This window comes from Pseudophryne corroboree, chromosome 6 (genome assembly GCF_028390025.1).
Source record: "Pseudophryne corroboree isolate aPseCor3 chromosome 6, aPseCor3.hap2, whole genome shotgun sequence".
Classification (NCBI taxonomy): domain Eukaryota; kingdom Metazoa; phylum Chordata; class Amphibia; order Anura; family Myobatrachidae; genus Pseudophryne; species Pseudophryne corroboree.
The window spans coordinates 292110550-292135274 of NC_086449.1; the positions used below are offsets into that span (position 1 = coordinate 292110550).

A 24725-nucleotide genomic window follows, 5' to 3' on the forward strand; every position below is an offset into this window, starting at 1 on the left:
GAGGATTTACATCAAAAGGATTGCTCGTCACAGGAAGTCTGACCCGCTTTTTGTCCTTTATGATGCTACGAAAATTGGTCGTTCTGCCTCCAAGCAGTCCATTGCTCGTTGGCTCAGATTGACTATCCAACAAGCCTATACCTCGGCGGCTCTGCCGCTGCAGAGTTCTGTTCAGGCCCACTCCACAAGGTCAGTGGGTTCTTCCTGGGCCGCTGGCCGGAGCGTCTCGGCCTTACAGTTGTACTGTGCAGCTACTTGGTCTGGTGTGAACACGTTTGTTAAGTTCTACAGGTTTGACAGCTTGGCCAAGGATGACCTTCAGTTTGGTCAGGCGGTTTTGCACGGGTCTCAGCACTCTCCCACCTGTTCTGAGAGCTTTGGGACGTCGCCATGGTAATATACTATTCCCCAGTATCCACTAGGACGTTACAGAAAATATGAATTTAATACCTACCGGTAATTCCTTTTCTCGTAGTCCGTAGTGGATACTGGGCCTCAGTGCTTCGTTTCCTGCTTACCTGCTTGTAAGAGTTCATGGTTGGGTCTGCTGTTGCTTCCCTGTTCCATGTTTGGTTAGCATTGCTATCCTTTTTATAGTTGGCGTTGCTTACCTCTGTTATGGTTAGCTCTGCTATCCTTATTGTTATTGTGTGTTGGTTTGTTACCTCACCGCTTTATGGGCCCAATTCAGACCTGATCGGCAGCCGATCAGGTCTGAATTGCGCATGCTGCGCTGGCACATGCCAGATAGCAGACGTGATTGACAGGCAGAGGCATTCACTGGGTGGGAGGGACGGCGGCGTTTGCCCGCCGTTTAGGGGGGCACGGTCCGGGCAACGTAGGTGTGTCCGGACCATGGGGGGGGCAGGCCGGCGGCTGTGTGATATCACACGCAGCCGCTGTGACCCTCACAGCGACGATTAGCTCCCTGCCAGCGTGCATGAGCTGCGCTGGTAGGGAGCTACTCCTAAAGTACAAAAACATTGCCACTGTGCGATGCTTTTGTACTTGTGCAGGGGGGTCAGGCCTGACATGCGGGGCGGACTAGCCCTGTGCTGGGCATCCCCCCGCATGACTGTGTGACTTATCGTAGATGTGCTAAATTTAGCACATCTACGATCAGGTCTGAATTAGGCCCTATGTGTTATATCCTTCTATCAAAGTATGTCCATCTCCTCGGGCACAGTTTCCTACACTGAGTCTGCTAGGAGGGGCATAGAGGAGAAGAGCCAGCACACACTATTGATTTATTAAAGTGCTAGGCTCCAGTGGACCCGATCTATACCCCATGGTAATATACAATTCCCCAGTATCCACTACGGACTACGAGAAAAGGAATTACCGGGAGGTATTAAATTCCTATTTTTATCCTCAAGCTGTAGCAGTCTAAAATAAATGATCCCACAAAGAAGGAATAGAAACAAAGATTAGTGTAAACCAGAGAATTAGTTTTTCATGCTGCAGAAAATACCAGAATACGAGTTACACAAAAAGCAGATCATAAGACTTTCTGCTGTAACTTACAAATAATCGTCAGATTATGTTGTTCTCTAGTGTGGTTTATCAACTAGAGCAAACATCTTTTTGGTTGCTATGTATTACAGAACCACTTTCTGACCATTATGCAACTGCAATGAAGATTGCAAACAGTTCAAGGAGTTGCTATGGGGATCCAATTTTAGTGCAGTGCAAGGGTACCTGATCACTGCATGCATAGTGTTTGTATCCAGTGTGGACGCGATACTCTTGCATTGGGGTTAAGCCAGGCACTACATTGATAAAAGACAATCTTGGCATGTTGCTGACTGGCACGTCAGTTTACATTAGATCACCATTACAAGTGATCAACATAGACAGGGAACTCTTGGATTAGGTTATTTCCGCACAGGAGTTGTGTACACAAATATAAAAGGGAAAAACTGATTGGCTGGTACTTCATTTCTCTACAGGTTTGATACATCTCCCCAAAAAGTACAGTCAGTCAGTTCCTAACTGCTATGTTACAGGCTGTGTTTGAAAAATGATAGTAGCTGGTTGGTTAGTACTTTATCTCTGTTCACTTTATCTGTCTCTCCAAGCTTAGTACATAGACCCCTTAAGTGTGTAAATACGCCCAACTGTTTAAAACTGCTTGAAGTAAATATGTTCAGAGGGCATCATTACACTTATGGACAATATTTACTAAAGATCGTTTTTTCAAAGCCAATGAGTCTCAGCAACTTTGACGGACGGATTTAAATTGGCAATGGTAATACATGAAAAACATGGCTGATTTTTACATGTAGTACAATTGTCACTATAATTCCTTTTGAAAAACTAACATTTAATAAATATATCCTTAGAAATAAGCAATGTGAAAGTTTGAGAACACGATTATTAAGGGCTTGCGTGGTTCAACATTGTTGTAATATGCTGGGAACTCTTGCTGCATTTCGACACGACCTTACAGCATCTTCCCAAGGACTAAGTGCTGGAATTTATACGCTTTCATTGTCCCCCACATACTATTCCAGCACTTGAATTGGGAGTGTGTAATGCCTGGGCATAGTTTCCTTGAGGCTACATTTATCCAGAATACTGTTTAGTTGGTATGGAACCTGGTAGAACATGCTCTGAGGTGTAGTTCAGTAACTGTTTAAAGTGTGTGTGTGTGTGTGTGTGTGTGTGTGTGTGTGTGTGTGTGTGTGTGTTAGCTAGATAGATAGAGGTTGAGTATCCCTTGTCCAAAATCCCACATTTTTGGGTCCCCTACTGAGATACTGACGTGTATTATAAATATATATTATCTTTAAATATATGTAGTCGTCAGGTGCCTGGATCCCGACCGCCAGAATGTCGTCAGGTCGCCCAGGGCTATTCCCACTCGTGGATGTCCACTACACCCATAGAGTGGGAATAGAACCTGTGGCAAGCCCGCAAGGGGCTTTGTTGCGCTCGCGCCCTTGGTGTTGGTATGCTGACCACTGGGATCCCAACTGCATATAAAATAAATATATATATATATATATATATATATTTATTTATTTTTTGCTCAGCACTACACAGTAATGTTTTGTTTTTTATCTGTTCAAAGCCATCTTAAAATCCAAAGCAACTTTTACTCTACTGACATAATTTGTTGTTTTTGTTCTAGCACTCTGAGCCATAAAGAGTTTCGCTTTATCTACCCGGTGCTGCCACTCTGCATGGTGTTCTGTGGTAAGAAGAGTTTTGTTTCAGTGTTTGTTTCTTATTGCAGTGGGCTGGCATTTGTATTAAGGAAGAAGGTTTGTACTTCGGTAATACCACTTCTGTAATACTCCTGGGGCTGACCCAGTATTTGGAATGCGACTCTCCAGATGCTGCGAACAGGACCTGGGTTACCCGTTATCATTGCTACCTAACACAGGTCCTTCCTTGAACCAACTCTACAAGCTAGCCTGTTTGGATTCCCGGGTCACTGCAGTGGTGTAAAAGGGGTATTACCTCTGCTAGAACATTACACCCACCTGCATTGCATGGAGTTCTTACGTGGGGGGTCATTCCGACCCGTTCGCACGCAGCGGTGCAAACGGGTCGGAACTGCGCTGCCCAACGACCAGAAGAAAGTGATCACTAGCGCGATCGCAAGAAGATTGACAGCGGGGAGGCGTTCCGGGGCGGATACTCGCCGTTTTCTGGGAGTGGAGATCCGAACGCAGGCGTGTCCAGACGTTTGGAGGGCGGTTGTCTGACGTCAATTCCGGGACCTTCATCGCACAGGGTAAATAACTGCAGGGCTAGTCTTGTTCTGCACAAAACTTTTTTAGCATAGCAAGGCTGCACAAGCGATTGCAGCCCTATGCTAAAATACACTCCCCCATAGGCATGGACTAGTTGATTGCACAAGCAGCAAAAAGTTGCTATGTGCGATCAACTCAGAATGACCCCCTTAGTTCAGAATGTGAATCTAAAAAGAAACATAATATCCCTTTATTATGATTTACACAAGTTCTGTGACTTGCTACTGCATTTCACCTGGTTTAATTAGCCACAGAACCTGTGTAAATCATAGGTGTCCCGTATTAATGGAATTTTATTTTATGGCAAGCCTACATGTGTAGCTTATTAGTAAAGCTCTTTTCTGAAGACTTGCCAATTCTGAGAGTTTATTTAATAAAACTCATTAATTTAAACGTTCGGTATAGATTGTTGGGCCCCGCGGTTATATATTGTGAAAATCAGCATTGTTTACTGTGTAATAATTCTATTCAACAGGATTTTCGTTCTCACATATAAAACGTTGGAAGAAACCAGCTGTTGGCTTTTTGGTTTTATCAAATCTAGTTCCTGCCCTCTATACTGGGTTAGTCCATCAAAGAGGAGCACTTGACTTAATGTCCAGAATTCAACATTTATGCAAAGTGGAGAATCCCTCCCTATTAGTTCTGATGCCTTGTCACTCCATCCCCCACTACAGGTGAGTAGTTTATCAAAAAGTAATGTGATATACCCATGTTTACCTCACAGCATAGAGATAGCTTTGTAAAAAATAAAATAAAAAAAACATTTAAAGAGAAGTGAGGAAGAGCATACCTGAATTCACAGAGGAATCTGACCGAACATATGGAGCAATAATCAACATTATCATTTAACTTTGTATGCAATCATGTAATGTCATTATTTTCTGCAGAATTTTTCGGTTTCCAATTGTATAACTGTTTATTCCAGCCACGTTCATTGCCATATAAAGATGGATTTCCTTGAGTGCCCTCCAGATCTTGACGACCATGACACATATGTAGACGAAGCCGAGCTGTTTTATGTGAGCCCTTCAGCCTGGCTCAATGCAGAATTTTACAATACATCTTGGCTGCCTACACACTTGGTAATGTTTGACGTTCTAGAAAAGGTGAGGTTATTGGATTCAAAACACCTTCTCGTAACTGGAATCTTTGCACTGCTTCCTACTTTCTAAATGTAAATCAGTCGTTTAAGGAAGAGAAATTGTTGACTATCCAATAAATAACAAAACTGTCCCAATCTCACACACACACACACACACACGAGTGTGTGTGTGTATACATACACACTCCTGATAAAGTTGATATATGCAGTTTAAAAATTACCACTAATCTTACAAACAAATGTAGCCTGCCTCAGTGATGCCATGGTAGATGTAGCTGCATCCAATTTAGCCAGCTACATGTGTTCCAAGTTTAAACACTAAGGGGCGTATGCAATTAGTTCCGATTACATTTCGGAGCTAATGAATTCGCCCCACTCGTATTCATTTAGGGCAGTTTTGAAGGCATTTTCGCCAATGCCTTTTCACCTTCTTTTATTAAGTGAAAAGGAATTGGTAAAAAAATGCTTCAAAATCAGCGAAAATGGGCCGCATTTTAGACGGGAAAACAAGTGGATTCGCTGAACCATGTGTTCTCCGCCCGTCACATTTTTCGCCTAGGCGAAAATATTGCATAGGCCAAATCTCCATTTACCCTAAAAATAGCAAAAAAGCTCCGTTTTTTCACCTAGGCGAAAAAACTGAGCTAATTGCATACGCCCCCAATCCTATCACTTGACCCTCAGGCCAAATGGTGTGGTTGACTCATGGCTTACTGTGGCATGCCAGTAGCCTAACCAATGGGCTTCCCAAAATTATCAGTGGTCAGTGCTTGTACCACTGGCTTGTTTATAATAGGCAGTGGCGTTTGATGTTCCTCCACTAAGAAATTGTTATTCTCGTGCTCAAGGGAGTAATATCCATGAAAAGTGCTATTACACTCTGGCCTGGCAACCATGTGTTGCCCTTTCTGGTGGTAATGGTGTAGATGGCTATAAACCAGGACCTCAGCAGTCACATTAAAAATGTTGTCTATGCTTTGAAAACTTGGTTTGTTTATAGGTCTTAAAATAAGGAGAGTATGTACAACAACAAAAATGAATGTCTCCGTCTGCTGACCTAGTGCAATAAATGTTGATTCTTGTTTTGAGATTAAATAACTTTAGGGGGGGTCAAAGTAAATTGAGCACAAATAGGATTTTAATTACCTACCAATAAATCCTTTTCTCGTAGTCCGTAGAGGATGCTGGGGTCCATATTAGTACCATGGGGTATAGACGGGTCCACCAGGAGCCATTGGCACTTCAAGAGTTTAACAGTGTGGGCTGGCTCCTCCCTCTATGCCCCTCCTCCCAGACTCAGTCTAGAAACTGTGCTTTTTCTCTTACGTCCTAGAGGATGCTGGGGTCCATATTAGTACCATGGGGATGTACCAAAGCTCCCAGAACAGAAGGGAGAGCACACAGGCTCCTGCAGAACTGCTTGACCAAATTTGAGGTCATCAGAGGCCAAAGTATCGAACTTGTAAAACTTAGCCAACGTGATCGAACTAGACCAAGTAGCTGCTCGGCAAAGCTGTAAGGCCGAGACACCCCGGGCAGCCGCCCAGGAGGAACCCACTTTACGAGTAGAGTGGGCCTTAACCGATTTTGGACATGGCAATCCTGCCGTAGAATAGGCATGCTGGATGGTGAACCTGATCCAGCGAGAAATCGACTGCTTAGAAGCAGGACACCCAATTTTCTTGGGATCATATAGGACAAACAGAGTCAGATTTCCTGAGATGAGCAGTCCTCTTCACATAAATCTTCAGAGTCCTCACAACATCCAAGGCCCTTGAAGCAATTGAGGAGTCAGTAGCCACTGGCACCACAATAGGTTGGTTGATATGAAAAGCAGACACAACCTTAGGAAGGAACTGTTGACGAGTCCTGAGTTCCGCCCTATTTTCATGGAAGACCAGATCGGGACTTTTACAGGATAAAGCCCCCAATTTCGACACATGTCGAGCAGAAGCCATGGCCAACAAAGTTACCGACTTCCATGTGAGAAACTTGATTTCAGCTTCCTGTAGAGGCTCAAACCAATCTGTTTGCAGGAACTGTAACACCACATCAAGATCCCATGGTGCCGGTAGCGCCACAAAAGGGGGCTGAATGTGCAGAACCCCTTTCAAAAAGGTCTGAACCTCAGGGAGGACAGCCAATTGTTTCTGGAAAAAAATGGATAAGGCCGAAATCTGGACTTTGATGGAGCCCAATCTCAGCCCTAAATCCATACCTGCTTGCAGGAAAAGGAGAAACCGTCCAAGTTGAAACTCCACCGCAGGAAACTTCTTGGATTCACACCAAGACACATACATTTTCCAAATTTGATGGTAATGTTTAGACGTTACCCCCTTCCTAGCCTGTATCAGGGTAGGAATAACTTTACTCGGAATACCCTTCCGAGCTAAGATCTGGTGCTCAACCGCCATTCCGTCAAACGTAGCCGTGGTGTAAGTCTTGATAAGCGAACGGCCCCTGTAGTAGAAGATCCTCCTGAAGAGGCAGCAGTAGATCTAGCAGATCCGCGTACCAAGCCCTCCTTGGCCAGTCCGGAGCAATGAGGATTGCCAGAACCCTTGTCCTTTTTACAGGTTGTAGAACTCTTGGGATAAGAGGAAGTGGAGGGAACACATACACCGACGTGAACACCCATGGCGTTACTAGTGCGTCCACCGCCACTGGCTGTGGGTCTCTCGACCTGGAACAGTACCTCCTCATCTTCTTGTTGAGGCGGGAGGCCATCATGTCTATGTGAGGAACCAACCGGTTACCTCCTTGAACACCTGCGGGTGGAGGCCCCACTCTCCTGTATGGAGATCATGTCTGCTGAGGAAGTCCACTTCCCAGTTGTCTACTCCCGGAATTAAGATTGCTGACATTGCTACAGCATGCCTTTTTGTCCAGAGGAGGATCCTTGTCAACTCTGACATTGCAGCCCTGCTCTTCGTTCCGCCTTGTCGGTTTATGTAGGCCACTGTGGTCACGTTGTCAGACTGCACCTGAACAGCCCGATCCTGTAGAAGGTGTGCCGCTTGAAGAAGGCCGTTGTATTACGGCTCTTAGCTCCAGGATGTTTATCGGAAGAAGGGATTCCTGACTTGACCACCTTCCTTGGAAGGTTTCCCCTTGAATGACTGCTCCCCAACCTCTTAGACTTGCATCCGTGGCTAGAAGGATCCAGTCCTGAACCCCAAACCTTCGGCCCTCCAGAAGGTGAGGTAGTTGCAGCCACCAGAGGAGCAAAATCCTTGCTTTCGGCGACAGAAGTATCCTCTGGTCCATATATAGGTGAGATCCCGACCACTGGTCCAAGAGATCCAGTTGAAAGGACCGAGCATGAAACCTTCCGTACTGCATAGCCTCGTAGGAGGCAACCATCTTCCCCAGAAGGCAGATTGACTGATGATCCGATACCCGGGCCAGCTTCAAGACATCCCGGACCATTGTTTGAATCACCAATGCTTTCTCCACCGGTAGAAACACCCTTTACACCTCTGTGTCGAGATTCTTCCCCAGGAAAGACAGCCTCCTTGTCGGCTCCAGATGAGACTTTGGAAGGTTCAGGATCCAACCGTGCTCCTTGAGCAGATGCGTTGTGAGAGCAATGGATCTTTACAACTTTTCCCTGGACGATGCCTTGATCAGCAGGTCGTCCAGATACGGAATTTATTGACCCCTTGCCTGCAGAGGAGAACCATGATCTCTGCCATCACCTTGGTGAAGATCCTCTGTGCTGTGGAGAGGCCGAATGGCAGTGCCTGAAACTGATCGTGATCGTCTAACAGTGCAAACCTGAGATAAGCCTGATGCGGCGACCAAATGGGAATGTGGAGGTACGCATCCTTGATGTCCAGGGACACCAGGAACTCCCCCCTCCGTCAGTCCTGAGATAACCGCTCGCAGAGACTCCATTTTGAATTTGAAGTCCCTGAGATAAGGGTTCAATGATTTCAAGTTCAGAATTGGCCTGACCGAATCATCCGGCTTCGGTACCACGAAAAGGTATGAATAGTAACCTTTGTTCACCTGATGAGGTGGAACTGGAACAATGAACTCCGACAATACCAATTTTCAGATAGCGTCCAATAAAATAGCTGTCTGCCGGCAAAGCCAGCAAGCCTGATTTGAAGAATCTCTGAGGTGGGAGAGTTTGAAACTCCAGCCTGTACCCCCGGGACACAATATCCTGTATCCAGGCCGGACGACACCCAGACGTGGCTGAAATGCCGGAGTCTCGCTCCCACCTGACCTACTTCCAGGCTGTGCGGTCCACCGTCATGCTGAGGACTTTGAGGCACCAGAAGCAGGCTTTTGGTCCTGGGAACCTGCAGGAGCAGGCTTTTTGAATTTGGTACGACCATCTCTAAAGAAGGTGTGAGAGGCCTTGTTCTTTCTCGTCCTAGTGGGCCGAAAAGACTGTCAGGTGTTGGGAGAAAAAGGCTTCTTCGTAGCCGATGCAGCTGAGGGGAGAAAAGGAGACTTACCCGCTGTAGCTGTGGCCTGTATAGGGTAGGCTCTCCACACTTTTCCTGGATTCCGCGTCCGCTGACCATTGGCGCAGCCAGAGACCCCTGTGAGCTGAGACGGACATGGAGGAGATCCCCGCAGCCAAGGAACCCAGATCCTTCATGGATTCCACTAGAAACCCTGCAGAATCCTGTGTGTTACGTAAAAACAAATCAACGTCACCTTTATCCATCGTAGTCAAGTCCTCCTGCAGAGTGATTGACCACTTTGCTATTGCTTTTGAAATCCATGCACAGGCAATGGTAGGTCGCAGTATCGCCCCTGAAGCCGTGTATATGGATTTGAGCGTAGCATCCACCTTGCGATCCGCCGGGTCTTTCAACGCAGTAGATCCCGGGACAGGTAAAACCACTTGTTTTGACAGCCTGGAAACAGAGGCGTCAACTATAGGCGGGGACTCCCATTTTTTTCTATCGTCCTCTGGGAAGGGAAAAGCAACCAGAACCCTTTTAGGGATCTGGAATTTTTTCTACGTGTTTTCCCAGGCCTTTTCAAAAATGGCATTTAATTCCTTAGAAGCAGGGAAGGTGAGAGGGGCTTTCTTACTGACTGTGAAAAAAGCCTACTCAACCTGCTCAGGAGGTGTGTCAGAAATATTTAACACATCCCGCATGGCCTCAATCATCAACTGCACCCCCTTAGCAAGTGATGCCATCCCCCTTGACACATCCCCATCACGTCTGCTGTGTCAGAATCGGTATCCGTGTCATCCTGCGTAATTTGGGCAAGAGCACGTTTGTGAGAATATACCACAGGGGGCCCCGGGGGAGCAGTATCGGACCATACTGCCATAGAGGACTGCAATACCTGAGTTGCATGCTCAGTCCTTGCAACCCTTTCAGAAATCTGAGAAATAGCCCCCCTGCGCTACAACAGTGCAATCCTGATTACATGGGATGGGATCTTCCTGAGAAGATATATCCTCTGCAGCATATGAGACAGAGTATCTAGACATGGCTGCTTGCACACCCCACATACACACAGGGTACAGGGCAGAGTTTCCCCCCCAAGAATGGTAGAGAGACACAGAGATTGGAGCCAACCCACACACAGCGCTATACAGGTATAGGGAGACCCTTAACCAGCACTGACTGTGTCCCTTAATAGGTGACACAGTCTATATTCAGCCTCCCCTCTACAACCCCCTGGTACCGTACAGATAGCTGGAGTTGCTCTGGAGGGACTGTTCTTCACAGGCAGCATGTCTGCAGGCAGGAAAATGGCGCTGAACGCTGCTGGGTCCGCTCTGAGGAGAAGCTCCGCCCCCTTAATGGCGCAGTCTTCCTGCTCTTCCAAGATTATACTGACCTGAGGATTTTCTGCTGGCTGAGATCAGAGGACCCCGACAGGCTTTCTGGTCAGTGTAGGGTTAAGGCGCCGGCTCAGGGTGCCCCTTACAGCACCGCACCGTGTACCGCTGAGCCCCCGGAGCGCAGTCAGTACTGCGCTCCCTACCCTGTAGCCGCCATCTTCACATTGGCTCCCCGCTTGCCAGGGAGCCGATTACTCACTCGCCACACTTCAGCTCTGCCGGGGTGAGCGTTCCCCTGTGGCGGGGAGCGATCTATCCCCTCTGGAGCTCAGTGTCCAGTCAGCGGAGACAGTGGCTCAGACCCCGCAGGGCGGACACTGCTCCCCCCCTCAGTCCCTCGATGCAGGGAGGCTGTTGCCAGCAGCCTCCCTGTAAAATAACGAACTCTAAAAAAAACGTTTACTGAAGAAGCTCTGTAGAGCTCCCCTAGCTGTGACCGGCTCCTCCAGGCACATTTTCTAAAGTCTGGTAGGAGGGGAATAGAGGGAGGAGCCAGTCCACACTGTTAAACTCTTAGAGTGCCAATGGCTCCTGGTGGACCAGTCTATACCCCATGGTACTAATATGGACCCCAGCATCCTCTAGGACGTAAGAGAAATATAGTTAATTTGTATAGTCTATTGGTTTTAAGATTAGGCTCCCTTTAATACGGTTTGTATACGCTTGCATGCCCTATTGAAATTCAGCCTTTCCTGCTTGTTTATACTCTGGATAAATTGGTCTCTCTTGCTGGTCAAAGAATGTTCTGTATACTCTTTATATTGAAAAAGGGGTAATGTTATAAGCCCTACTCGCTCCAGAAACTACAGTACAGACATTTTTAAAAGATAGAGCAGATGCACTCTTCCATCTATCTGGCACCCACAGGCTCAGGGTTACCGTGGTTTGAAAGCAGAGTGTCCCTCTATTCTCTAGCAATCATGTGTAATCACCAGGGAACAACACTGCAATCTGCATTCACTATAAAGTTTGGGGATAAGCGAATATTTGGCCCATTCTAGCTTTAATAAGCTCAGGGTCACCCTCATTTGAAATAGGAGAGTCTTTAATCTCTTAAGGGGGGTACACACGGAGCGATAATCTAAGCAATCTGACTAGATTGCTTAGATTTTCAGCAAGATCGCTCCGTGTATAGCCCTAACAGCGAGCTGCGCATCGCTATCGCTGGTGCTAGATTGGCCAATCTAGCAGGTCGCTCACTTCACCCGCTGGGTGAAATAAGCTAAGCTGTCCGCCCCCCCCCCCCCCCCCCACGCTCAGCACACATCTCTCCCGCATCGGGCCGTGAGTACTGGCCTATAGTAATTACTGCTGATCACCAGACAATATAAGCCTCTGCTGCAGAAATACTAGAATATGGGGACTAATAGAGTTCTAGGAGTCTCCCACCATCTTGCAACCTACTCACCCAGGGAAGATCTTGGCATCAGTAAAAATAGGGTGTTCCCCCACTTGAGGCAGCAGGTTGTATACTTTTCAAAATGGTAAACTTTGTTGGAGCATCATATTATTCCTACACCTTTTGATTGAAAACATCTAAAAAATATTACAATATCAAGAGCAGAATTTATTATGAAAACCGTGTGTAGAGTTTGAATTTTTGTTGTTTTGGAAAGGTGGATTAATGTGGAAACAAGAGCCACAATGTATTTGTTAGTGATGGTTATCATTCATGCAGTTTCAGTTTTTTAAAAAAGCGCTTGTTTTTCTGCTATTGTGGGCTGTCTTTTGCTGTGTGGGGAGTATTAGGCAACTAATGCTATTTTCTGAAAGCTCAAAGCAGTCTGGGAAAAAATTAATAATTTATGTTGGTACTGCATAAATAATTGATATTGGACTGCGACCAGCTAAAATAAGCTCAGCTGCAAAGAGGTTGAAATAAGGCTTCGGAGTCTCTCAGACCAATGCTGGAGATTAAATTCCGCATTTAAAACTACATCTTCAATATAGTACGGTAAAAAGTAATTTTGCATTAAGGTGTCAACTATCAACCCCATCCAATGGGACTGGACTTTCTTTAGATTACTATAACTGCAAAGCTGTCACCAAGACACATTATTACATTTTTATTATGTAATTTTATACTGTGATTAGTGTGACACAAGGGATTGGTTGGTTAATATCAATTAATCAATTTAGTACTTTCACTACACATAAATCTGAAATCATTATAGGCTTACTCTTCATTTAAGAAAGTTATGCCAGTACATTGTTCTATTGACTGTGTATATGCTAAAGGCTTCCCTGTTTTCTCAACAGAAATATTTCGGGCCTAACGAGCTTTACATACACTTTGGATCAGCAGCTCTTTTCAATGACACAACCTGAATTAATATGGCAGTGAGGTTTTTTCCCCCCATCTAATTATATTGTGTGTTAAAATAATAACCCTAGATTTTCAAGTCTAACCATTCAGTATGGCAGGTTTTGCAAAACAGGAAAATTCTGAAGCCACAGCTTAGTTCCAGCTTGATATAATAATTGAATGCTTACCCAACCACGTTTTATCTTGTTTATAGGAAATCAGTTCATTTCTAGCAATAAACAGTTATGTGAGGACAGCATCCATATTCCATTCTCATCTGCCAGCGGGTCGAACTGGAAGCCAGATATACATGTATGAACGGAAACCAAAGTGAAGGTCTTCGTCTTTTGCACTACTAGATATAACCATTTAATGACTTTATGGGCCTGTGAATATCCACCCGGAGAAGATGTGAAGAGAAGACTCAGTGGCTACAGTGCAAGTGCCAAAGTTATGACAATAAAACGGACAGCCATTCCTCCAAAGTTATGTAAATCTGTTGCTGTAAATAGTTTGATATTGAGTCACTCTAAGCGATTTTTCGTAATGAATTATTTAGAATGATCAGAAGTGCAGCTGCTTAGTGCAGCCTAGGTATATATTACTTACCGACATTCCCTACCTCCTCTCTGGGAAAAGCCTGGAGAGGAGAAGCTGCCGAAACACATCATCCATGCTTTCCCAGTACCTCCAGACAGCACCATGTCTAAGCTAACTGATTTAAGCTTTCTGCTTTAAATTCAGCAAAAGTATAATCACATGAAATTGCTCAGCAAATACACAGAGAAGCTGTATTACAGTCTGTTAATTTATCTCAAAGTAGCAGGATATCAGTGGATATATATGCCTGTCACCCACACACTGCACCTGTAGTACAGTGCTGGTCACACACACTGCCCAGTTTCAGTACAGGTACAGCTTAGATGTATATTACTAGCTTACCGACATTCTTTGTCTCCGCTGTGGGAAAAGCCTGGAGAGGGGAATCTGCCGGACACTATGGCATCAGGACTGGACTCACGTGTCATTAAGCTGTGCCCTCACCATGACAGATTTAGAGGAGGCAAGGCTAAAATGATGCCAGTTGCATCATTAAGCCCCTCCAATACACTACTGCACAGGTTCTCAAACTCGGTCCTCAGGACCCCACACGGTGCATGTTTTGCAGGTCTCCTCACAGAATCACAAGTGACATAATTAACTCCACCTGTGGACCTTTTAAAACGTGTCAGTGATTAATTAATACACCTGTGCACCTGCTGGGTTACCTGCAAAACATGCACTGTGTGGGGTCCTGAGGACCGAGTTTGAGAACCACTGCACTACTGTGATCCTGCCCGCTCCACTAGTATCTGCTTACTCTTCCAAGCTTAAGTATGGTACATTATGTATGATACATTGAATTGAACCTAGTTTATTAACCATTTGATAAAAAATATTTGTTAAATTGGCATGTTCTGATGAATGTACAGAGTACATGCTAAATCAGTTATATAAAACTGCCATATTGCGCTAAACTGTATAAAGAATATTTAATAATTCCCATCTGACCCATTGGAGTCTAAATTTCCTAACACACAAATGAATAAATACAGGTTTTCATCATAGCTTGTGCGTTCTAGTAATAACATAAATTATTCCAGATATCACTACGGAATTGTGTCATTTGTATAGGAACACTTGGGCTGCTTTTTATATGCTCATGCAATTTACAGTAAGCAGTACATTTCTCTAACGTCCTAGTGGATGCTGGGGACTCCATCAGGACCATGGGGAATAGCGGCTCCGCAGGAGACAGGGCACAAAAGCAAGCTTTTAGGATCACATGGTGTGTACTGGCTCCTCCCCCTATGACCCTCCTCCAAGCCTCAGTTAGGTTTTTGTGCCCGTCCGAGCAGGGTGCAATCTAGGTGGCTCTCTTAAAGAGTTGCTTAGAAAAAGTTTTTAGGTTCTTTATTTTCAGTGAGTCCTGCTGGCAACAGGCTCACTGCATCGAGGGACTTAGGGGAGAGAAGTGAACTCACCTGCGTGCAGGATGGATTGGCTTCTTAGGCTACTGGACACCATTAGCTCCAGAGGGAGTCGGAACACAGGTCTCGCCCTGGGGTTCGTCCCGGAGCCGCGCCGCCGACCCCCCTTGCAAATGCTGAAGATTGAAGAGGTCCGGAACCAGGCGGCAGAAGACTTTCAGTCTTCATCAGGTAGCGCACAGCACTGCAGCTGTGCGCCATTGTTGTCAGCACACTTCACACAGCGGTCACGGAGGGTGCAGGGCGCGGGGGGGGGGGCGCCCTGGGCAGCAATGTATAATACCTGTATGGCGAAAAATACATCACAAATAGCCCTTGAGGCTATATGGATGTATTTAACCCCTGCCAGATATCACAAACTCCGGAGAAGAAGCCCGCCGAAAAGGGGGCGGGGCCTATTCTCCTCAGCACACAGCGCCATTTTCCCTCACAGAAATGCTGGTGGGAAGGCTCCCATGCTCTCCCCTGCACTGCACTACAGAAACAGGGTTAAAACAGAGAGGGGGGGGCACTGATTTGGCGATATGAATATATATTAAATGCTATAAGGGAGGAACACTTATATAAAGGTTGTCCCTATATAATTATAGCGTTTTGGTGTGTGCTGGCAAACTCTCCCTCTGTCTCCCCAAAGGGCTAGTGGGTCCTGTCCTCTATCAGAGCATTCCCTATGTGTGTGCTGTATGTCGGTACGTGTGTGTCGACATGTATGAGGAAAATGTTGGTGAGGAGGCGGAGCAAATTGCCTGTAATGGTGATGTCACTCTCTAGGGAGTCGACACCGGAATGGATGGCTTATTTATGGAATTACGTGATAATGTCAACACGCTGCAAGCCGGTTGACGACATGAGACGGCCGGCGAACAAATTAGTACCTGCCCAGGCGTCTCAAACACTGTCAGGGGCTGTAAAACGCCCATTTACCTCAGTCGGTCGACACAGACCCAGACACGGACACTGATTTCAGTGTCGACGGTGAAGAAACAAACGTATTTTCCTTTAGGGCCACACGTTAAGGGCAATGAAGGAGGTGTTACATATTTCTGATACTACAAGTACCACAAAAAAGGGTATTATGTGGGATGTGAAAAAACTACCTGTAGTTTTTCCTGAATCAGATAAATTAAATGAAGTGTGTGATGATGCGTGGGTTTCCCCCGATAGAAAATTATTGGCGGTATACCCTTTCCCGCTAGAAGTTAGGGCGCGTTGGGAAACACCCCTTAGGGTGGATAAGGCGCTCACATGCTTATCAGAACAAGTGGCGGTACCATCTACAGATAGGGCCGTACTTAAGGAGCCAGCTGATAGGAGGCTGGAAAATATCCTAAAAAGTATACACACACATGCTGGTGTTATACTGCGACCAGCGATCGCCTCAGCCTGGATGTGCAGAGCTGAGGTGGCTTGGTCGGATTCCCTGACTAAAAATATTGATACCCTTGACAGGGACAGTATTTTATTGACTATAGAGCATTTAAAGGATGCATTTCTATATATGCGAGATGCGCAGAGGGATATTTGCACTCTGGCATCAAGAGTAAATGCGATGTCCATATCTGCAAGAAGATGTTTATGGACACGACAGTGGTCAGGTGATGCAGATTCCAAACGGCACAAAGATGTATTGCCGTATAAAGGGGAGGAGTTATTTGGGGTCGGTCCATGGGACCTGGTGGTCACGGCAACTGCTGGAAAATCCACCGTTTTTTACCCTAAGTCACATCTCTGCAGAAAAAGACACCGTCTTTTCAGCCTCAGTCCTTTCGTCCCTATAAGAGTCATATCTGCCCAGGGATAGAGGAAAGGGAAGAAGACTGCAGCAGGCAGCCCATTCCCAGGAACAGAAGCCCTCCAACGCTTCTACCAAGTTCTCAGCATGACGCTGGGACCGTACAGGACCCCTGGATCCTACAAGTAGTATCCAAGGGGTACAGATTGGAATGTCGAGACGTTTCCCCCTCGCAGGTTCCTGTAGTCTGCTGTACCAATGTCTCCCTCCGACAGGGAGGCAGTATTGAAAACAATTCACAAGCTGTATTCCCAGCAGGTGATAATCAAAGTACCCCTCCTACAACAAGGAAAGGGGTATTATTCCACACTATATGGTGGTACTGAAGCCAGAAGGCTAGGTGAGACCTATTCTAAATCTGAAATATTTGAACACTTACAAAAGTTCAAATCCAGATGGAGTCACTCAGAGCAGTGATAGCGAACCGGGAAGAAGGGGACTATATGGTGTCCCGGGACATCAGGGATGCTTACCTCCATGTCCCAAAAATTTGCCTTTCTTACCGAGGGTACCTCAGGTTCGTGGTACAGAACTGTCACTATCAGTTTCAGACGATGCCGTTGGATTGTCCAAGGCACCCCGGGTCCTTACCAAGGTAATGACCGAAATGAGGATTCGTCTTCAAAGAAAATGGACGACTTCCTGATAAGAACAAGGTCCAGAGAACAGTTGGAGGTCGGAGTAGCACTATCTCAAGTAATTCTACGACAACACGGGTGGATTCTAAATATTCCAAAACCGCAGTTGTTCCGACGACACGTCTGCTGGTCCTAGGGATGATTCTGGACACAGTCCAGAAAAAGGTGTTTCTCCCAGAGGAGAAAGCCAGGGAGTTATCCGAGCTAATCGGGATCCTCCTAAAACCAGGAAAAGTGTCAGTGCATCATTGCACAAGAGTCCTGGTAAAAATGGTGGCTTATTACGAAGCGATTCCATTCGGCAGATTTCACGCAAGAACTCTTCAGTGGGATCTGCTGGACAAATGGTCCGGATCGCATCTTCAGATGCATCAGCGGATAACCCTATATCCAAGGACAAGGGTGTCTCTCCTGTGGTGATTACAGAGTGCTCATCTTCTAGAGGGCCGCAGATTCGGCATTCAGGATTGGGTGCTGGTGACCACGGAGGCCAGCCTGAGAGGCTGGAGAGCAGTCACACAGGGAAAAAATTTCCAGGGAGTGTGATCAAGTCTGGAGAATTCTCTCCACATAAATATACTGGAGCTAAGAGCAAATTTATAATGCTCTAAACTTAGCAAGACCTCTGCTTCAAGGTCAGCCGGTATTGATCCAGTGGGATAACATCACGGCAGTCGCCCACGTAAACAGAAAGGGCGGCACAAGAAGCAGGAGGGCAGTGGCAAAACTGCAAGGATTTTTCGCTAGGCGGAAAATCATGTGATAGCACTGTCAGCAGTGTTCATTCCGGGAGTGGACGACTGGGAAGCAGACTTCCTCAGCAGGCACGACCTCCACCCGGGAGAGTGGGAACTTCATCGGGAAGTTTTCCGCATGATTGTGAACCGTTGGGAAAGACCAAAGGTGGACATGATGGCATCCCGCCCGAACAAAAAACGGGACAGGTATTGCGCCAGGTCACGAGACCTTCAGGCGATAGCTGTGGATGTCCTGGTAACACCGCGGGTGTAACAGTCGGTGTATGTGTTCCCTCCTCTGCTTCTCATAACCAAGGTATTGAGAATTATAAGACGTAGAGGAGTAAGAACTATACTCGTGGATCCGGATTGGCCAAGAGGGACTTGGTACCCGGAATTTCAAGAGATGCTCACAGAGGACTAATGGCCTCGGGAGCTAAGAAGGGACTTGCTTCAGCAAGTACCATGTCTGTTCCAAGACTTACCGCGGCTGCGTTTGACGGCATGGCGGTTGAACGCCGGATCCTAAGGGAAAAGGCATTCCGGAAGAGGTCATACCTACCCTGGTCAAAGCCAGGAAGGAGGTGACCGCACAACGTTATCACCACATGTGGTGAAAATATGTTGCGTGGGTGAGGCCAGGAAGGCCCCACGAAGAAATTTCAACTAGGTCGATTTCTGCACTTCCTGCAAACAGGAGTGTCTATGAGCCTCAAATTGGGGTCCATTAAGGTTCAAGTTTCGGCCCTGTAGATTTTCTTCCAGAAAGAATTGGCTTCAGTTCCTGAAGTCCAGACATTTGTCAAGGGAGTATTGCATATACAGCCCCTTTTGTGCCTCCAGTGGCACCGTGGGATCTCAACGTAGTGTTGGGATTCCTCAAATCATATTGGTTTGAACCGCTCAAAGCTGTGGATTTGAAATATCTCACATGGAAAGTGACCATGCTGTTGGCCCTGGCCTCGGCCAGGCGAGTGTTAGAATTGGCGGCTTTGTCTTACAAAAGCCCATATTTGATTTTCCATTCGGACAGGGCAGAACTGCGGACCCAGTTTCTTCCTAAGGTGGTGTCAGCGTTTCACCTGAAACAACCTATTGTGGTGCCTGCGGCTACTAGGGACTTGGAGGACTCCAAGTTGCTAGACGTTGTCAGGGCCCTGAAAATATATATATATATATATATATATATATAATTCCAGGACGGCTGGAGTAAGAAAGTCTGACTTGCTGTTTATATTGTATGCACCCAAAAAGCTGGGTGCTCCTGCTTCTAAGCAGACTATTGCTCGTTGGATTTGTAGTACAATTCAGCTTGCACATTCTGTGGCAGGCCTGCCACAGCCAAAATCTGTAAATGCCCATTCCACAAGGAAGGTGGGCTCATCTTGGGCGGCTGCCCGAGGGGTCTCGGCTTTACAACTTTGCCGAGCAGCTACGTGGTCAGGGGGGAACACGTTTGTAAAATTCTACAAATTTGATACCCTGGCTGAGGAGGACCTGGAGTTCTCTCATTCGGTGCTGCAGAGTCATCCGCACTCTCCCGCCCGTTTGGGAGCTTTGGTATAATCCCCATGGTCCTGACGGAGTCCCCAGCATCCACTAGGACGTTAGAGAAAATAAGATTTTACTTACCGATAAATCTATTTCTCATAGTCCGTAGTGGATGCTGGGCGCCCATCCCAAGTGCGGATTGTCTGCATTACTTGTACATAGTTATTGTTACAAAAATCGGGTTATTATTGTTGTGAGCCATCTTTTTTTAGAGGCTACTTCTTTGTTATCATACTGTTAACTGGGTTCAGATCACAAGTTGTACGGTGTGATTGGTGTGGCTGGTATGAGTCTTACCCGGGATTCAAGATCCTTCCTTATTGTGTACGCTCGTCCGGGCACAGTACCTAACTGAGGCTTGGAGGAGGGTCATAGGGGGAGGAGCCAGTACACACCATGTGATCCTAAAAGCTTGCTTTTGTGCCCTGTCTCCTGCGGAGCCGCTATTCCCCATGGTCCTGACGGAGTCCCCAGCATCCACTACGGACTATGAGAAATAGATTTATCGGTAAGTAAAATCTTATTTTTCCCAACAACAATGACAAATTACTAAAATCCTTGTATCCAGTTTCTTTATTATTTTCTTACCAACAATGCGAGAACAACTTTTTAAAATCTCATGGAAGAAATCCGTTAAGAAAGGGCTTCAAAATGTAATATGCAATAATCCATTCTTAAAAAAAGGAATTGAACAAGGCATGCCTAATAGGACACTAAACAGACGTGATTACTTCTTGTGATGCAGAGATCATTGATGGCATAGAATCATGCAACCAGACAAAAGTAATCTGTTCATTACTAAAATAAAACATTTGCAAAGCATTAACAGATTGCACATACGAGAACACCAGACATTACTAGCATAACAAACCAGTGACTAGCCGTTAGCGGGATGGTGGGACTGTTATTCAGCAACAGTTACGGAGACACAGGATGCTGGCTCTAATCTAATTATAATTTCTACAATACAGAGTGTTCCATGCTGGTTAATATTTAGGATCGAAGGGCAGCTGTCCTAATTCTATTTCAAAATTTGCCATGTGTCTTCCATTGGCACGCCCATGCTTATGCCACTTACATTCCTTTTTATACCGTGGTTGTTGCTTCTCATCCTGTTTTCTGTGTTTGTTACTTTCTGGATCCATGGAAGGAGATATACTTTCAGGTTTTCTAGAAGAAAATATTGTTTTTAATATAAGTAGAAAGACTTTACAAGGATGAAAACATGTATTTTATTATGTTTGAAAACTACAAGTACATTCCATTTGAAGTTCTTGAAAACATAAATGTAAAACCAAGACTTTCTAGTGTAGAGTTCATTGGTCACAAACTTTCCACCCTTGCCAGAGTTTATACTGGAACGCAAAAACATATTCCAGGCCTTAATATCCACAACGTAACTACAACTTTTACAAACAGAATGGATTAATAGTGTTGCTGCATGAAAGTGGGTATGTCTTCTGGATGTATATTTATAATCTATAGCAATATATTGCAGTGAGGAATTTACCAAACAAAACAATAAAGTTTAGCAGTTTGTGCAATGGAGATCCATAGACTGTACCATTTCCATGAGCAGTTTTAATCTACGTTTGAAAAGCTACACATTGTGTTAGGAACGAATATGGAAATAAAGTGCAGTTATGAGACTAAAAGTACAGCATTTTGAGGGGTCTATTTAACAAGCCTCAGGTTCTAACAGTCCACATTTCCGATTGTATTTATGCCCAAAATGTAAGAGAACAATGCTTTTACTAGCGAAACATGGCGAATAAGAGCAATGCATTTCTACATTTTGGGCATAAACACGATTGGAAGCGTCAGGTTTTGGAACCAGACGCTTAGGGGGGAATTCAATTGTTATCGCCACCCGATCTCCCACCTAAAGTAATGGGACATTGCAGAGGGAATATTCAATTGATGCTGTTTATCGCGCCCATTAGTGTCTGTCTGGTTTAGCTGCATAAAGCGGCTAAACCAGACTAAACTAATGTGCTCCATCCCATCACAAGGAGTGCCGTTTGGGTGTCCGAATTGGTCACTCTTCACACATTTCAGCTCGCCAGCACAGGGGGCTGAAAGCTGAAATGCTTCTCCCCCGCAGCTTATCGCGCCTGAACGAAGCAACAACTGAATTGCTCATCTGGGTGCCATCTAGTGGCGGCCGCGGGGAGAAACCATTGAATTCCCCCTTAGTAACTAAACCGTGGAGACTTTTCTTTAGCACAAGCAAATAATATAAAAAAGTGTGTATTTCCTCCTTTGCTACCAGATCTGTTAAATAAATCTATTTTTGAATCCAGTTCCAGACTCTTTATTAAATTTGAGAGATCCTTCGACTTCTAAGTTGTTTTTTGTATTGTTTTTTGTTTTACTAAAAGTTATCTACCCCCAACACAGAACACAATAGCTACCTACTGCTAAAGCCCACCTCGTATAGCAAATTTAGTATTCATTCACCAATTGTTTGTATCAGTGCTAGAATACAACAACATTATGACAGTGGGTCATTTATAATGGTTGTATCATGTTTTGATTCCACTATAATACTACAACACAGGCAAAACATTGCTTCCAGACAAACAAAAGTATTGGCGCACTTCTGCCTCCACCATCAGTGATTTATATTAGGTGTTGCAATGTATGACATAATAGGAATAATCTACTCATCTTTCTTTTGTGCTGAAGAGGTGAATAAAATGAAGAGTTCAGGAGTGCTGCAGGCAACATCAAAACTGAACAATGTCCATTTAATTACAAGATACTTTGGACTATCAAAGTCCGATCATATTTAGCAGGCTTTAAGAACATAAGCTTTTCCAGCCTCAAGAGGCAAACAGAAATCCGTGATAAGTGCTGCCGGCGGGCTGTAATTGAATAGCACCATGTACTGCATTGTAGCTAATTCTAACTTTGAAGCAAATTGAATTTGGCCCATGTTTGAGGCCTTAGGGGGACATCCAATTAGCCCCGGTAATTTACCGGGGCTAATTGTCCCACCGGGGACTATCCTATTACCTCCGATAAGCCAGCTCTAGCGGTGGCATATCAGGGGTTACATGAAGCTAAACGGGTACTGGCTGCTGACAGCTCCCGGTGCAGCGCTGGTCCTCCGGCTCGCCTGGTCACATGGGTGCTCCTCCGTCATGTGCGCGGCGGAGAGGGGAGGATGCGGTCACGGCGCTGCCCCGGCTTCTCCACCGGGGGTCACCGCGCCGAGGGCAGCTTCCGGGCCGCGGCGCCATGCCTGCAGTCCCAGCCTGTTGCTGCTGCAGCGGGCATGGGACACTGCAGGTTGTCCTGGTCATCGGGGATTTTGTTTCGCCTGCCTCAGGCGCTGTATACTCCCATGTCCCTAGTTGCCGGGTACTTACAGCGGAGGCTCCAGTTTTACACATCAGGCACAAACACCAGCCGCCACACTCAGGGAGGAGGTAAGAGGGTTCCCTAAGCGGGACCCGCTGCAAATCGCGATCCGGTGGGAGGCGGGCCGCGCGCGCTGGCGTGGACACTGTGGTAGTACAGGGACCCCACTACGCCACCAGGGTAGGGGCACAGGTCGGTTTTACTAAAAAAATTTTTATATATGGCCCGCAGTACACGGTGGTGAAGCCCAGCAAGGGGATAAGGCTCTGACCTGTAGTCCCTCCTCCAGCCACAGGGCGCCATTTAGAGTGGATGTTCGTGCCCTGGAGCTGCATCTCCCTCACTCCGTCAGCGTTTGGGGGCGCCATTACCGCATGCTGAGCTGATCCTGGGACTGTTTGGGCAAAGCCTCCTCTGTAAAGCCGCCTGCATGTCAGCGCTGTGCATTTTACAGGACACTTGAGTATTCTACATGTCTGTCATGACAGTGTTAGTTAAGAAATAGTGCATTACTTCAGGGTTATGTAGTACAAGTACCCTGTGATATACATCCAGTCTTTACTGTGCATTGATATATCTATTGATCTGTATAGCTTTACTTAGTATTGCTAGTCCAATGCAGTTTTATTGCTTATTATAATTTCTGCATTGTACAGATCTTGGCCTTTTAATAGGATTAAGTGAGCCAGGGCAGTCAGACTTAATCCCCTGATGTCTTGTTCTCTCTGTATTGTATTGCAGATGAGAACAATAGATGAAGGGTTTATGCTAATAAACCATGGTGTGCCTAGGCGCAGCAGAGAAGCCAAGAGAATCGTGGCTCCATCTGTACATGTGACTATGTGTGTGTGTGCATATAGCTGCTGCGTGATTTCTATTCAGTGTATCTCGCTCAGATTGCTATCCCTATATTCTGTACCCTGAGGGGGGCTAAGTGCGTCAGGGTTATTTGATATAGGTATTTCACAGGATATACTTACTGTGTATTTCTCTAACGTCCTAGAGGATGCTGGGACTCCGTAAGGACCATGGGGATAGACGGGCTCCGCAGGAGACATGGGCACTTTAAGAAAGACTTTGGATCTGGGTGTGCACTGGCTCCTCCCCTCTATGCCCCTCCTCCAGACCTCAGTTTCATACTGTGCCCAGTGGAGACTGGGTGCATTTCAGGGAGCTCTCCTGAGTTTCCTGTAAAGAAAGTATTTTAGTTAGTTTTTTTATGTTCAGGGAGCTTGTTGGCAACAGACTCCCTGCATCGAGGGACTGAGGAGAGAGAAACAGACCCACTTCTCTGAGTTTCAGGGCTCTGTTTCTTAGGCTACTGGACACCATTAGCTCCAGAGGGATCGGTACGCAAGTCTCACCCTCGCCGTCCGTCCCAGAGCTGCGCCGCCGTCCTCCTCGCAGAGCCGGAAGATAGAAGCCGGGTGAGTATGAGAGGAAAAGACTTCAGAGGCGGCAGAAGACAGCTTGATCTTCATAGAGGTAACGCACAGCAGTGAAGCTGTGCGCCATTGCTCCCATTCACCTCACACACATCGGTCACTGTAAGGGTGCAGGGCGCAGGGGGGGCGCCCTGGGCAGCAATATAAACCTCTCCTGTGGCAAATGTACAT

General features: G+C 46.1%; 2 protein-coding genes across 5 annotated transcripts in view; one reads left to right on the top strand and one right to left on the bottom strand.

Moving 5' to 3' along the window:
* PIGB (phosphatidylinositol glycan anchor biosynthesis class B) overlaps positions 1-13491 on the top strand; it is a 57257-nt gene extending 43766 nt beyond the window's left edge. The window contains exons 9-12 of the mRNA XM_063926129.1: positions 3134-3198; positions 4237-4438; positions 4690-4870; positions 13210-13491. Coding sequence (XP_063782199.1) covers positions 3134-3198; positions 4237-4438; positions 4690-4870; positions 13210-13329 — 568 coding nt within the window. The 3' untranslated portion in view covers positions 13330-13491. The remainder of the gene's footprint in view (positions 1-3133; positions 3199-4236; positions 4439-4689; positions 4871-13209) is intronic.
* The window catches only part of CCPG1 (cell cycle progression 1), a 158424-nt gene that overhangs the window by 12417 nt on the left and 121282 nt on the right, over positions 1-24725 (bottom strand). For 3 of the 4 annotated variants that reach the window (XM_063926127.1, XM_063926128.1, XM_063926125.1), the window contains one exon: positions 20822-20913. In XM_063926127.1, the coding sequence (XP_063782197.1) occupies positions 20822-20913 (92 nt within the window). Of the gene's footprint in view, positions 1-20301; positions 20914-24725 lie in introns of those variants that run through there. The other variant, XM_063926126.1, reaches the window with a different exon arrangement.